We start from the raw sequence: 15,100 nt of genomic DNA, 5'->3' as shown, positions 1-15,100 counted from the left end.
TTAATGGAGGAATTGGAAAATCAGAAGCCTTTAGGCGTGGATACATTTGAACAAGGAGATCTCTCGGGAAAGCTCTGTTCTTATGAGGTCAGTAGCCCCGATAAGTACGGATGCGGTGATATGATGAAGCAAGGACGTAGTAAGTATCAACTTGCCAGCCTTAAAACAATGTTGAAAGAATATAACAAGGATGGAGATCTTATTAGGGTGAAAATCAAGGAGCAGATCTTCAAGTTGGAGCCCTCTCGTCGTGAAATGAAGTATAGAGTTGATTCTGCACTGTATGATGAAATGAAGCAGGGATGTCACATTGAAAATGGCAAAAGGGAGAATTTCGTTCTGGTCGAACCTTCTCAGGAGGTTAGTCATGTGGAAAACTACAAAAATGGACAACTTGTCAGTGTGGAACCTGCAAGAGCACACTGTCACATGTCTGGCAAATTAGACCATGCCATGCTATTACCTGGTGATATCTTTGCTGTGAGAATGAGTGGTAAAAGTGACCACGACAGCGGTGAAATTTCGATGTTTACTATCTATTTGAAGAATAAGCTTTCCCAATTGGAAGAGCCGATCGACATGTCTCCGGATCAATGGATAAGCGATGAAATACAGGTGTGCGTCTTTATTTTTGTTAGCTTATTGGTTGTTGGAGCTTTGGCTTGTGGATTTATGACATTCATTAAGCAATCTTGGGGATACATAAGGGTCAGAGAACCCGAAAAGGGATTACACGTGTAAGTAGGTAACGTCGGTAACGTCGGTACATTAGGTCGGTATATTAGGTATTAGTATCGGAATTAACGTCCTTAAATTAAGTCGGCACATTACCCGGTATATTAGGATTACTATGAATCAACGTCGGCATATTACGTCGGTAACGTTGGTAACGTTTTTAGATTAAGTCGGTACGGTGAAATGTCATCGGCACTGCTTCGGTAGAGCAATTAACCCGTAATCGATTTTCTGTTTGCACAGCCTCGATCGACGCTGGATATATAATTTCTTATGATTCTCATTCATTGGGTCTATAACTATCTCTCTTTTCTCTTATCAGAGGTCAATTATACAACCATTATGGCCACTATTAACAACATCAACCCATCGGTTGACAATATCCCAATCGCTGTGAACAGGCTTAGACAATCTTTTTTTGATAGGCCAGTCAGGGAAATTTCCGAGTTGCGGGGTCAACTATCGGCCATCAAAGTGGGTCTCGATAAGCACAGAGATCAATTGGCAACAGCACTTGAGAAAGACTTTCACCGATCTGTTTTGGAGACTATTGTGCTCGAATATTCGTGTATTTCTGGGGAGATTGACTACCTTACTAAACACTTGGCTTCCTTACTTAAGGCAGATGGTCCGGATGAAAAGTCATCCTTGTTTTCCACGTTGAACATGAAGACGGAGAAGATTCCGTTGGGATGTGTCTTGATCATTGTACCATTCAATTATCCACTCGAACTTAGTTTGAGTCCTCTTGTTGGTGCATTGGCTGCTGGTAACAACGTGGCATTGAAGCTTCCGTATGACAAATGCCCTGAGTTCTGCGTGGAATTAACTAAAATGTTACTTGAAAGTGTTGATCCAGACCGGTTAATCGTTGTGAACGGTGGAATTCCGGAGTCCAACGCCCTTTTGGATCAACAATTTGACAAGATCTTGTTCACAGGATCCGGGAAAGTCGGACATATAGTTATGGAGAAGGCTGCCAAGTATTTGACTCCAACGGTGCTTGAATTGGGTGGTAAATCACCTACTTTCCTCACTTGTCATTGCGGTAATTTGAAAAAAGCTTGGAAAAGAATCCTTTGGGGTAAGTTTGCCAATGCAGGGCAGACATGTGTTGCTCCAGACTACCTATTATTAGATGATAAGATCTATGACAAGGCAATCAGTGTTATGAGAGAAGTTTACAAAGAGATGTTCCCGAGAATAAACGCCGATGTCGACTATACTCACGTGATCGATCAAAGAGCATTTGATAGATTGACTGGATACTTGGAGAAAACCAAGGGTAAGGTAATTGTGGGGGGTGGTAAGGATGCGGCATCAAGGTTCATTGAGCCTACGATTGTAACAGACGTTGAATTTTCCGACATTCTTATGAAAGAGGAATTATTTGGACCTATATTACCTATTATCCGATACTCTGATCTTGGTAAAGCTGTTGATACTGTGAGATTGAAACATGATACTCCTTTGGCTATTTATATCTTTAGTGATTCGACCAAAGAACAAGAGCTTATCAAGATTATCCGATCAGGAGGAATGTGTATCAATGAAACATTGATGCATGCAGGATGCCACTCAACACCTTTCGGGGGAATCGGACAATCGGGATTCGGCAACTACCACGGTCGATATTCCATCGCTACGTTTACCCATCAGAGAGCTGTTTTGAAACAGCGATATTGGGCAGAATTCACTGTGGATATTCGATACCCTCCCTATAATTATGCCAAGGTGAGAAAGTTACTTGTACTTTCTAAGTTACCGGCTGTTCCCTGCCTATCAGTTTGGAACATTCTGGCGTATGTTGTTGTTCTGGCAGTTGGAATGATAGTTGGTCATTCATATACTAATTGAAACCAACCACCGCTTTTTATCTAGTCTTCCTTAATATCGGAAAGAGTCTTGTTCATCTCTTTAATCTCTTGACGCATCTTTGCACCATTCACCCAAGTAGCTTTCTTATTGATCTGTACTGGAAGCATAGTAAAGTCATCTGTATCTGCCTTACTGTTCATTCTATCGCTGAGAAACTTGATCTCTCGTCTAAGATGAATTGCTGTATAGCTAAGATCGTCGAAGCAATACCCCACGCTCTTGTTGAATTCAGTCAACTTTTTATTGTCATTGGTCTGCTTAGCCAATTGAAGGTCTTTAACGGCCTCGGACATGTTGTCAAGAAACGAGATGATTCTTTTGTCGATCTCATGTAGAGAATCCAGCCTTTTCTGTATGTATGAAAGATCTTTTGTCATTGGATGGAAGGAAGCAGTAGAACTAAACTGTCCATCTCTCTACCTTTCCTCTGTTTGTTTCTTCTTACTCCAGTCTATCGACGCGACTGATCTTTTGGGTTATTCTTAACCCTCTTTACGCGCGCGAAGACTCAAGTGAATCAAAGTGAAAAGTTTCGAGATGTCTAATTCTTTTCCCTCGGGTCGCTCAGGTAACTCAGGTTCAGGCACGGGCCCTGGCTCAGGCTCAGGCTCAGGCCCTCTAAAAATTTTTTTCAATGCGTGAAAAATTTTCACACCGGGTGAGAGGTCTGAAGGTGGTTCAAATGATAAAGGCCTTTTTCAGAAAGTTTTTAAACACTCTTTATTAAGTCGTTTTCTTGATTTCTCTTTGGTTCTACTACTTGTACAGAATATAAAACCATCATGTCCTCTGAAGACGTCGTCGAAGTTTTGGTTTTGAGAGGTACCTTGGAAGGCCACAACGGTTGGGTCACTTCCTTGGCTACTTCTCCAGCCAACCCAGATTTACTTTTATCTGCCTCTAGAGATAAGACGTTGATTGTCTGGCAATTAACAAGAGATGAGAACCATTATGGTGTTGCCAAAAAGGCCTTGAAAGGTCACTCACACGTTGTCAGTGACTGTGCTTTGACTCCAGATGGTGCCTATGCTATTTCTTCATCATGGGATAAGACTTTGAGATTGTGGAGATTGTCTACCGGTGAGTGCATCAAGAGATTTGTCGGCCATAACGGTGATGTTTTGTCTGTTTCTATCTCCAAAAGTGTCAGACAGTTTGTTTCTGCTTCTAGAGATAAGACTATCAAGGTTTGGAATGCCATTGGTGAATGTATCGAGACTTTGCAAGGTCACTCTGACTGGGCTTCTTGCGTTAGATGCTCTCCAAGTGACAATTCCATTGTTCTATCCGCCGGTTGGGACAAGGTTGTTAAGGTAAGTTTATCATTTTAGTTGTCGTGGTGTGTTTCTTTAATCAGATGATGATATCACAGATATTTGCTACTTCAGACAGTTTAAAGCTGGATGAGACTTTTATATTTATCACCAAGATCTCTGATGAGAAAAAGGAATCAATTGAGCCATTTGTATTTATCATTATTGTCATTACTAACATTTTCTTTAGACTTGGGACTTGACTGACGGCTCTTTGCTTGCAGATTTTGTTGGCCATAACGGTTACATTTCTTGTATCACCATCTCTCCAGATGGATCTTTGTGTGCTTCTGGTGGTAAGGATGGTGTTATCATTTTGTGGGATTTGTCCTCAAGACAGATTTTGTACACTTTGAACGCTGGTAATGAGATCAATGCCTTGGCATTCTCTCCAAACAGATTCTGGCTTTGTGCTGCTACCAACTCTTCTATCCAAATCTTCAACCTTCAAGAGAGATCTTTGAAGGATGAATTGAAGCCTGAGGTTGCTGAGGGTAAGACGCCTAGATGTATTTCTTTGGCTTGGTCTTCTGACGGTCAGAACTTGTTCTCTGGTTACACCGATAGCTTGATCAGAGTTTGGCAAGTCATGACCTCTTCTTAAGTGAAGGAGGCTGCTTAATATAATTAGTGTCTAGGTGACGTTACGACGTTAGTAATATCAGTATTTTACTAGCTGAGTGGCCGAGCGTGGTAATCAGATGTTAGTACTTATCAGTTATTGTGTAGTTTCCATTTCCATTTCCATTTCTTTGTCCACTCTTTCCACAATTTGTATTAGTCCTGCATCTGCTGCGATGTTTTTAGCTTGTGTGAAGTACTGTTTGCTCTGACCATTCTTGTCTTTGCTTAATTCGATCACTCCCAATGAATATAGAGCCATACACAGGCACGCTTGAAGTTTTGCATTGTCTTCGTAGGCTCTAGCTCCTTCTACTCCTCCCATCTTATCAATCAGCTTCTTGTAGATCTTTTCACTCTCTGTAATCGATTTTTCTTGCTCCCTTTGCTCGTTTTTCAGCACCATTTTAAGGTTCACAAGCTCATTCGGATCTTCTTCTGCTTTGATCATCCTATTAATCTGTCCAATATGTAATTGATGTCTCTCGCTCTTCATATAGTACGCAGAAGCAAGATTACAGATGGCAGTTCCAATATAAATGGGATAATCCTGTGATAATCCCATCCAAATTAGATTCGACTTCAGGAGTTCAATGCTAAAATCATTTCTTTTATCTGCCATTTCTTTCATGGCATAGAGATCTCTGGATCTGATCAAATTCTCCTTGAAATACGGCCATTTAGGATACCAACGTCCCAAGAACCGTTTGGAATCTGGCGATGAAGAGGAATGCTTTTCAATAAACTGCTTTCTAGGTATTCTTTCATCCAAGTCCAAGATTTCTTCAATAGTAACTTGTTCGTTTGCTCCCAAATTGGACAAAAATGGCCACTTATCATCAATTCTCCGCTCACAATATATCAATCTATCAAGTAAATTATCCATCGTCTCCTTCAGGCGTGGCTTGTCAGCCAAAGTAGCAAGTCTCGTAGTCACTACTAAATCCCTATCAATTAATATATCCTTCCATTCATCCTTAACATCATCATTGATCAATTTGCCGAATAGAAACTCAGCCAACTTCTCGTACACCTCTCTTTCTCTATCAACCATACCCATTTTTTCATACATCTCAGCTATCTTCAAAACAATCCCCGTGTACCGGGGATCAAGCTGTTCCATCTTTTCCTTCCCGGCTTCATCCAAAGCTCTCTGATAATAATCTAACGCTTTCAGATAATCATCTTCCTTATCGCTCTCTGCCCAGAGCGCCTTCCTTAGATTGAAGCTAACTGCCTTAGAATACGGATTCCACGGTTGCCAGATTATCATAACCATGGCAAATGTCACTATTCCCAATGCAGTACGCCGAATATACGAGCCAATCCGTTTGTTTCTGGTGTGCCTTCGATAGTAGTCTCTATAGACTTGCGCATTTCTTTGGTCGCTATTCATCAATTGTTTAGGGATCCACGATGATTGGTATCTAAGAAACGAGTAAACTCCGGTTCGAGAGTTCATTCTAAACGTAAAATTGGTCAATCTCTGCATTTTATCTATGAATGATATGAAGCTTCTTCTGTTCTTTTACTTAACTGTTGCTCTATTTCTTATCTCAAAAATTTCCAATCATCGCCTTTTTATCTTCAGTAAGTGTCACTCAATTCTTGTTTCAATTATGGAAAACACCTTCCTAATTCTCGATGAATCTCCTTCTATGGGAGACGTATTTGATGATGCCGTTAACTATCTAATTGACCTCATTATTTCCAAAGTTGCTAGGGGGAAAAAGAAGGATCTAGTCGGAATCATAACTGTTCATGATTCAACGACTAGTAATCCAATGAACGATAGAAATCCTGAGGAATGGTTGAACTGTGTCATCGAAGAGCCGAAACTCTTCAATTGGGAGCTTCTTGGAAAGTTATATCGGGACAGATTTCGGTTGAATCCGACGAATCCTGGCGATTGTGAGGCAGATCTTCCTCGTGCTTTGGCTATAGCTCTTCAATATATAGCTGATTTGAATGGCAACAAGCGCCGAAAGTCGGCTATTCATTCCATTATCCTAGTGAGCAACTTGGATGCCGAGTGTTCGTGGGACGGGCTCATCGAACCGATATGTTCTTTGGCTTTGCAGTACGATGTCTTAATAGGCATTGTCTACTTTACTAAGGGTGGAAGTCAGGACAGTAATCCTTCGTTTCTGACCTATCAGAACAACTTGGAGAGTTTTACAAGGTTGATTTCTATTTTACAAAAGCAATCTGCTAGTATTAAGGGAAGAGTGCACGAGTCGTTTGTGTGCTCCTTTGATAAGGCAAAGGATTATCTACGGGATTATCGGATGGAGCCTCCAAAACGGATTACCCCCGTCAGGACGTTCAACGGAGAGATTCGACTTTGCTGTGATTTGAACTCGATTGATTTGCAAAATACTTTGGGAGATCTACGGAATCTCAACGACATATCGGATTATATGCCGAAATATGATAAATGGAAAGATCCATTTTCTCTATCCTTTATGGCGGATGGATATCCGTTGACTAAAGATGATGTGGTGAACCTGACACAAGATGTGGGGGTGAATGAGGAGGATTCTCATTTCCGAGTTTTCCCTATTCATCACGTACGGGAACATTATGTAGAGGAACAGACTGAAGACGATACCATCAGCACTAAAGTGATTCATGATTATGCACTTCAAAAAGGCTATAGGTACGGCTCTTCCATTATTCCTGCTACATCGGCCATTGAGAGGCAGCTTGAGATGCTGACATACTCTGGTATTGATATTATTTCATTCACCAAGAAGAGCCAGATCCCCCCATGGTACTATCGTGGAGAAACGATATTACTTATTCCCACAAAGGACTCGAGTAAAAAGGATCTGTATGCATTTAATCAGCTTGCACAATCGATGCTCAGTAGTGGCACTTTAGCCATTGCTCGAGTGGTTCAGAGAACAGGAAGGCCGGCAGTTTTAGCGGCTTTGATTCCAAATGTAATTCTCACCAAGAATACCAAATACTACTTAAAAAAGGAGGATGGAAGTCTAAAAAGGACGATTAGTCAGATGGAATCCGATGAACCCAAGCATTACTACGGATTCTCCATGGTGAAGTTGTTTTTCAAAGAAGATGAGAAGATACCTATACTAGGGAAAGTTAGTGGACTTTCCGAAGAAGAAGATGGAGACAAGAATTATCCTACAAGGGAGATGGTTGCTTGTATGGAGAAATTAGTGGACGCAATGGATATTGATGAGCTGAACGGAATAGACGATAAAAAGGTTACTGAAAATCTGTATATTGAGTTAAACGATTTCGATACCCTTCCTATTCCATGGAAAATGGGTATTGATCAAGAAAGCAGCTTCAAGAGTTTGAATAAAGTCACTAGACAGATTTTGAGTCAAAATTCACCCAAGACTCATTTTCTGCAGAAGGTTTTGAAGACAGTATATCATTATCAGTTAGAGGATGCACAGGAAGGAGATAATTTGTATGATTTGGTGGAGAAAAGCAAGAATGGTGTTGTTACAGAGGACGAGAAGACGTTTTTTGACCTTATATGTGAAGAATTGTGCAAGACTCATGACTTTATTCCTCATTTTGGCCCAGAGGTTGAGATGGAGGAGTTGAAGATATTTGAGACAGACAAGGTGGAGAAGAAGGTGATTATAAAGGAGGAGGTTAAAGAAGATGAATTGAAGAGTGTAGAGGAGTTGTTAGGATATCAGGCTTGATAATATGTATAATTAAAAGGGGTCTTTACTTGGTAGTCACCAAATTCGCGAACTCCATACTAAATACGGTGCCTAGTAGAGTATACTCTCTTCTTTCCCCTTTCTGTTCCAACTATGTCTATCTCCAGAACACTCACTATTCCTGCTAATCCCTCTACATCCAGAGGGATCCCGGTTCATCTTACATATGATGCCAAATCTGACAGAATTGCTTATGCTAGTGGTAAATGTATTTACCTTAGATCTGTTAAAGAGCCTTCCTCTTGTATTCAATACCCAGGTCACAATTACACCACTACGGTGGCAACATTTGCTCCCTCCGGATTCTACGTGGCCTCTGGTGATGAGAGTGGTAATGTGAGAGTTTGGGATTGTGCTTCTGATGATCTGATTCTCAAAGGAGAGTATCAGATCTTGAGTGGGCGTATCAATGACATTGCATGGGACGCAGATTCCAAGAGAATTGTGGCTGTTGGTGATGGCAAGGAGCGATATGGCCATTGTTTCACTTATGACTCTGGTAACACCGTGGGAGAGATATCTGGTCATACGGCACAGGTCAATGCCGTGGCAATTCGTCCCTGTAGACCTTACAAGGCTGCCACCGTGTCTGATGATGGTGGCTTGGTGTTTTTACAGGGTCCTCCCTTTAAGTTCTCGCTTTCTGTTCGTGACAGACACAAGAATTTTGTTCGAGATGTCAAGTTTAGTGGTGATGGTGAATATATTGTCAGTGTCTCTGCTGATAGATCCATTGTTTTATACGATGGAAAGACCTGTGAGTTTAAGAGAGTCTTTGAAAATGCTCACGACGGTGGCATATTTGGAGTCGATTGGTATGACAATAAGTCTTTTGTTACTTGTTCTTCTGATGCCACTGTGAAGCGGTGGTCTGTCGATGGAGAGCTTGTCAATACATGGAAAGTGGGTCAAAAATTGGTTGAGAACCAGATCCTTGGAGTTACCAGAACCAAGGATTATGTAATTGCATTAGCACTTTCTGGTGACCTCTACTACTTTGATGAGACTCATGAAGACGCTGTCAATGTGGTCTATGGACATCAGAAGTCTATTACTGCCTTGGCTGTTACTGCAGACAAAAGCTTATACACTGGTAGCTACGACGGTAGAATCATCTCGTGGGATCTGGACACCAAAAAGGGTAGTGTTATCAAGGGGGACCCTCATACCAATTTAGTTGCCGGCATTAAATCATTAGGATCGAGCACAGAATTGGTTTCTATTGGTTGGGACGACAAGATAAAGAAAATTAAGGCTGGAGAGGCTGTCACCATCAAATCGTTAGACGAACAGCCGATTCAGGTAGCCAGTTATGGCGACGAGTTTGCAGTGATCACGGAGAGCTGTGTTAATATCTTCAATACTCAGGGAGATTTAATTAAAGGCAGTAAATTGGACTATGTTCCAAGCTGTGTGGAGGTTTCCGAGCACTATCTCATTCTTGCGGATTCTCGTACGTTCCGAATTCATGTTTACACCAAAGAATTGGAGCCAAAGAATGAAAAATCGTTCCCCATCATGAGGGCCAAGCCTTCATTCGCTCGAATCTCTGCCAATGAGAAATACTTGGCCGTGGGAGATTCAACCGGTAGGATTGTCTGTTACGATTTGGAAGCTGGATCGTTGGTGACATCCAGATGGTCATTCCATACTTCAAGGGTAAATTCTATCTCGTGGAATAAGGATTGCGATCACGTTATAGCTGGTTCTTTGGACACGGACTTGATTATCTATTCCGTGGAGAAGCCCGCAAGAAATATCAAGCTTCACAACACACATAAGGAAGGTGTTAGTAGTGTTGAATGGATCAACGAAACGGAGGCAGTCAGCGTTGGAGCGGATGCATGTGTGAAATTCTGGAAAGTTGAATACTAAGTAAGCTGATTATACAGGTGGCTGCACTCTGTTTAGAATATCTTCAACGATAATTCTGGTATCCATTTTATCCACAATTTGTTTAACAAGTTCTGGATCGCTTCCATAGAACATGGAAGGCTCGTTGTACGGATCTTTAAGCATTTTTATTCGTAAGGGTAACAACTTGTAGGCGGCGAGTTTCACCATTTCAGGGATGACGTAGTCATAGCCATTAATGGTGGCATATACCTGAACGAATTGAATGAAATCTTCAAGAACAAACGTTGGGATTCCACCGACGACGAAACGATGATTTCTTGCAAAGATCACGATATCGTATATATAGGTTCTTATTTCTCTGATAATTGACACTTTGGCAGCTCTGCTTCGCAACGTAGCGATCTTCTCGACGACGTCAAGGGTGGTTTCCAAAAGTGCAGGAACGTCTAAATCTGACTGTAACTTTGAGGGAGCATGGGGTTGATCAAGCCAGATATCGTTCAGAAGTAAACGATCAATAGTGGGAGGCATTGATTGGACGATAAATAAAGCCACAAGGTCTGTTTCAGGGTTATTTGACTTGATTATCGAGTGCAACTGTTGCTGGAATAGTCTGGATGTAGATTCGATGCCTATTATAAGTAAGATTTTGAGAGAAGATGATATAGTAGAAGGGAAATCTTTATCTATGAGAGAATTCTGTGTGAAATTGAACTTTTGTATCTGTTTGGGGTCCTGGAAACGGTAATATATGGATAAAAGTTGGCTCACTTCATTGGTTGTAGCCTGAGGATTGAGTGTGGTAATTGCAATATGACGTTTCGCTGTGAGAGACATCATAAGAGAAACAAGAAGATCGGGATCAAACTTGACTCCCATTTGGTTCACTCTTGTGATTTCATCATCCATAATCATTGCAGTGGATTGAGGAAGCAACAAGCATCAAGGGTGTAAAGTCTGTGTAGTCATTCATTTGAGGCTGAGTATTTTGGTGATAAGATAAGTGTGGCTAGTGAAAAGATGAAAATAAAAAATTGAAAAATTGAAGAAAATAAAAAAATTGATGATGAAAATTGTCTTCACCTAGTTTAATCCTTTAAAGGGAGAGTGTTTATAGAGAAAAATGGCGGGATTTGTTCACGATATTCAAAAAAAACAGCATAGAGAAAGAGCCCAACCTCAAAAAAGAAAGCGGTTGGGATTTCTTGAAAAGAAAAAGGATTACAGACTCAGAGCACAGGATTATCATAAGAAGCAAGCACAGCTTAAGATATTGAAGCAGAAAGCGAAGAATTACAACGAGGATGAATATTATCATGCCATGACAACAAAGAAAACAGATAGTCGAGGAATTCTAATCAGTGAGAAAGATACTGAGATACTTTCCAACGATGAGATACTTTTATTGAAGACACAGGACACTGGATACCTTAATACTATGGCGCAAAGAGAAGCCAAAAAGATTGCCAAAGAGTTGAATGATAGCAGCACGTTCAAAAGTGCTGGACAGCATACGGTGTTTGTTGAATCCAGACAAGAGATGGATGATTTCGATGCTGTCAAGTACTTCGACACCGATCCATCTCTATTATATAAGCGAGAGAACAGGCTTCGAGTTCGTCAATTGAATGGAAGAGTGGATGAGACAGTGGGTGGAACAGTGGGTGGAACAGTGGATGGAATAGTGGATGATTCTCCGATTGTGGGTGAATCAGGAGATGCTGAAGGTTATTCCAAGGAGGAAAGAGATCTTAACAAGATCAAGAAGTTGAATAGTTTACAGCAGAGAATACAGAGACAGAAGAAGTTGAGACATTTGAACTCAAGACTAGAGTTCCAGAAAGAACTCATGAAAGGCGGTAACAGAAAGAAGATAGAGACCAAGGAGGGAGTGACAACATTCAAATGGAAGAACCAGAGGAAGAGATAAGTACATGTTCTCTTTCACCTTCTCCTTTTTCTAAATGTAGGAACATCGTCTTCTTCCACAACTTGCAGCTTTCTGCGAAATGACGGCTCGAAATCATCTTCAATGCTATCGCTATCAACAAATAGTGCGGTGTTTGTCTTGAACTTCTTCCTACTTCCAAGAACATCCCCTGACCTCTTCTTGTTAGCCACTTCAAATTCGTTATCCAAGTCTTCCAAGCCAGAATTGAAATCTAGAAGCTCCTTTTCCGCCTTGCTCATCTTACCATCTTCTCCATATATACAGTTTGATTTGTACTCTGCCATCTTCATCTTAATTCCCTTAACAGTACTATCAGTAATAGGATTTCCATCTGGAAATGCCGTCTTTTTAAACCTCGAATATTCCTTTCTGTTGGTCCATTCGGGATTAGAAAAGACACCATATGAAGCTGGCTGATACACTTTATATCCTCTCTGTATCTCATCTTCACTCACTTTGAATTTCACTACTTTAACTCCCGGTGTTCCTGCTTTATCCATGGATTCTATGAGACTCTTTTCTTGTTGAGCATCGATCTGTTTGGCCTTCTTTACTCCTTGAAACGCTTTGACGAGACTATCTGATGTCTCTGCTTCAAGCTTTATTAACTCTGAAGATCTGGAATCTGTAGTTAATTCAGATTTGTCCTGTACTTTTTCAATATCTGTCATATCAACCTTCATGAATTGAGTTTTCCGAGGTGTTGGAATATCCTCCTCGTTGGTCCTGATTTCATCTTCTTCCACCTCTGATTGACTATCTCCAACCACTTGAAGTGTGGTATCCAGTGATTTAGCACTGTCTTCTAACTTTATCACCTTAAAGTCATCACCAATATCAAAATTCATCATAGTTTGTAGTCCAGAAATAGCATTAGGCCTTCTAATAGGCCTTCTGATAGTTCTTCTCGTTTGCTTTCTGGGGGGTTCCGCTTCTTTCCTCAATATATCATAAATTAGTGTCATTTCAGAAACATTCAACCCTTCAAATGTTCCAAATCCTCTCCCTGTTCCTTTCCATACAGCTGTATTACTGGCTAATTCACCTGGATCTTTCACTCTCCTTATTTTAACACTGCTCTCTTCCGCAAAGATATCTTTCATTCGTTCATAATCATTATCATCGACCACAAAGACTATCATATCTCGCTGTTCAGGCCAGTTTCTTTCAAAGTCATCCTTTAAATCTGCCACATGAATTAATATCGACTCCACAAACTCTCGAGTCATAAGCTTAAGATGCCTGTTCCGTCTAAAGATTCCCATAATGGTGTCCATAGTATCATCAGATCCAATCAAATAATGAGAAACTTGATCTGCATCCAATGAGAATTCAGCATTCACACCCTTCGAGTTCAATTCCTCCACTGTGGCTCTATCATTCAGTACAAATCGCTTGTACCTAATTCTGAACTCCAGTGGCTCTGATTGAAACGAGAAATGAAGATCTTTAACCTCTTTATCACGTTTACTAAACCCATAACACTTCCCATTCGGAAGATAATCTCCATTGACATCGAATTTGCCCTTCCCTTTATTATCAACGACGAGATCATGATTCTTGAAGCTTACCACGAATTGAACCTTTGAAATCTTCTTCTTCTCGGTGTGAAAGTCGCTCCGTGGTGATCTTCCTATGATATATCGTTTGGATTCTTCTAAAAGATGTCCTCTCTGTTCACTATGAGGTTCATCACTAATTGGATACTCTATTATCCACATAATAGTCTCAATTGTGAAGCAGAGAACAGGTATCTATATAGTATCATCTACTTATCTCGCATCATGCATCTTTACACCACTCAAAGTTATATCTATTAATTACCCATTAAATGCCTATCTCTTTACTCACTCGTCCCTTACTTGACCTCTTCTTCAACTTGGCATAGAACCTCACAACATCCTTCCTAACCGTCACCTTATTTTCATCAAAGTTCACTATTTCAAGGCCATCGCTACTAACGCATCTACTCAATGCAACATAAACCTGTCCCTTTTCGAAAATCTTTGTAAGATCGACTTTCACTCGGTTCAATGTTTGTCCCTGAGACTTGTGGATAGATAAAGCCCATGAAAGAATAATAGGCAGCTGTGTTCTTACTGCATCGCTATTTGACTCTGAAACGAAATCAACGGGTTCAATAAGCTTAAGTTTGTACCCATCAATTGAATTCACCGTAAATCTCACTAGGGGAAGAATATCCTGCTTTCTTTGTCGTTTGGCAGAATGAACAAGTTCTGATAGAATCCCAATTTTACCCATAGTCGAAGAGTTACTGGCAATCATCTCCTCGTACAACTTGTTATCCAGGTCTGCCTCCTTATTGCCAATAAACTTCGAGGAGTATTCAATAAGAGGCTGATAAATAAGCCTCTCGTAATCGTTCACCTTGGAACAGTACAATGACCACAGATCCTGTGTAGTGAAACAAACAATCTTTCCTATAGTACCATTCACTATGCTCTCATCTTCCATGTCGTTCTTAATATTCATCACCTGGGCTCCTAGTTTGAGTCGAAGAACCTTAGCGCACATGAGTCCGTTCAACAGATTCACTAAAAATGATGGCGGTTGGCCTGAATTTCTAGCAAATTCAGGGCCAAATGAATCTCTTGCATAGAATGTCATCTCTTCCCCCGGTAACGATTTGAGTCTGTTTCCATTAGCCCTTTCCACTTCGTTTCTAGTAGGATATAGTTCTGTAGGTAAAATTCCATCTTTGTATTGAAGAGGTCTTTCCAATGCCTTGAATTTCTGCTTCACATATGGTGTCAGACGACCTAATCTCAACGAATTGAGCATCTCAATCAACTCATTATCGCCACTTTGACGGAAAATCTTCGTTAAAAGATATGTTTCATCCATGCATTCTTTCCATGCATCACTGTTGAAGCAGAATTCGGCTGTACCCTTCTTGGAAACTGGTGGAAGCTGGAAAAAGTCTCCTGTTATTATTAGTTGGATGCCACCGAACGGCTTCTCTATTCCTCTTACCATTTTGGCAACCTCGTTCAATTTACCAAAGAGTGTGGCAT

At 40.7% G+C, this 15,100-nt stretch overlaps 10 protein-coding genes across 10 annotated transcripts; 6 read left to right on the top strand and 4 right to left on the bottom strand.

Annotated features, from left to right (window-relative positions):
* Positions 1-3: 3 nt before the first annotated feature.
* On the top strand, positions 4-741 carry FOA43_001998 (uncharacterized protein; the record flags this gene model as incomplete). Its single annotated transcript, XM_038922303.1, has 1 exon — positions 4-741. One exon carries the CDS (start codon positions 4-6, stop codon positions 739-741), a length of 738 nt encoding a protein of 245 aa, XP_038778231.1.
* Positions 742-1,077: 336 nt separating this feature from the next.
* On the top strand, positions 1,078-2,592 carry FOA43_001997 (uncharacterized protein; the record flags this gene model as incomplete). Its single annotated transcript, XM_038922302.1, has 1 exon — positions 1,078-2,592. The coding sequence occupies one exon, from the start codon at positions 1,078-1,080 to the stop codon at positions 2,590-2,592; it is 1,515 nt and encodes a 504-aa protein (XP_038778230.1).
* A 20-nt stretch (positions 2,593-2,612) lies between these two features.
* Positions 2,613-2,990, bottom strand: FOA43_001996 (uncharacterized protein; the record flags this gene model as incomplete). Its single annotated transcript, XM_038922301.1, has 1 exon — positions 2,613-2,990. One exon carries the CDS (start codon positions 2,988-2,990, stop codon positions 2,613-2,615), a length of 378 nt encoding a protein of 125 aa, XP_038778229.1.
* A 405-nt stretch (positions 2,991-3,395) lies between these two features.
* ASC1 (G-protein beta subunit and guanine dissociation inhibitor for Gpa2p) lies at positions 3,396-4,530 on the top strand (the record flags this gene model as incomplete). Its single annotated transcript, XM_038922300.1, has 2 exons — positions 3,396-3,926; positions 4,117-4,530. The coding sequence occupies 2 exons, from the start codon at positions 3,396-3,398 to the stop codon at positions 4,528-4,530; spliced, it is 945 nt and encodes a 314-aa protein (XP_038778228.1).
* A 114-nt stretch (positions 4,531-4,644) lies between these two features.
* FOA43_001994 (uncharacterized protein) lies at positions 4,645-6,039 on the bottom strand (the record flags this gene model as incomplete). Its single annotated transcript, XM_038922299.1, has 1 exon — positions 4,645-6,039. The coding sequence occupies one exon, from the start codon at positions 6,037-6,039 to the stop codon at positions 4,645-4,647; it is 1,395 nt and encodes a 464-aa protein (XP_038778227.1).
* Positions 6,040-6,166: 127 nt separating this feature from the next.
* FOA43_001993 (uncharacterized protein) lies at positions 6,167-8,236 on the top strand (the record flags this gene model as incomplete). Its single annotated transcript, XM_038922298.1, has 1 exon — positions 6,167-8,236. The coding sequence occupies one exon, from the start codon at positions 6,167-6,169 to the stop codon at positions 8,234-8,236; it is 2,070 nt and encodes a 689-aa protein (XP_038778226.1).
* Positions 8,237-8,350: 114 nt separating this feature from the next.
* On the top strand, positions 8,351-10,132 carry FOA43_001992 (uncharacterized protein; the record flags this gene model as incomplete). Its single annotated transcript, XM_038922297.1, has 1 exon — positions 8,351-10,132. One exon carries the CDS (start codon positions 8,351-8,353, stop codon positions 10,130-10,132), a length of 1,782 nt encoding a protein of 593 aa, XP_038778225.1.
* A 9-nt stretch (positions 10,133-10,141) lies between these two features.
* On the bottom strand, positions 10,142-10,645 carry FOA43_001991 (uncharacterized protein; the record flags this gene model as incomplete). The annotated part of the gene is made up of 1 exon (XM_038922296.1): positions 10,142-10,645. One exon carries the CDS (start codon positions 10,643-10,645, stop codon positions 10,142-10,144), a length of 504 nt encoding a protein of 167 aa, XP_038778224.1.
* Positions 10,646-11,237: 592 nt separating this feature from the next.
* On the top strand, positions 11,238-12,044 carry FOA43_001990 (uncharacterized protein; the record flags this gene model as incomplete). Its single annotated transcript, XM_038922295.1, has 1 exon — positions 11,238-12,044. One exon carries the CDS (start codon positions 11,238-11,240, stop codon positions 12,042-12,044), a length of 807 nt encoding a protein of 268 aa, XP_038778223.1.
* Positions 12,045-12,058: 14 nt separating this feature from the next.
* On the bottom strand, positions 12,059-13,786 carry FOA43_001989 (uncharacterized protein; the record flags this gene model as incomplete). Its single annotated transcript, XM_038922294.1, has 1 exon — positions 12,059-13,786. One exon carries the CDS (start codon positions 13,784-13,786, stop codon positions 12,059-12,061), a length of 1,728 nt encoding a protein of 575 aa, XP_038778222.1.
* Between the last annotated feature and the right edge of the window lie 1,314 nt (positions 13,787-15,100).

This window comes from Brettanomyces nanus, chromosome 2, assembly GCF_011074865.1.
Source record: "Brettanomyces nanus chromosome 2, complete sequence".
Lineage (NCBI taxonomy): Eukaryota > Fungi > Ascomycota > Pichiomycetes > Pichiales > Pichiaceae > Brettanomyces > Brettanomyces nanus.
Note: the sequence above shows the minus strand (reverse complement) of the source record. Positions and strands in the feature narration are given on the sequence as shown.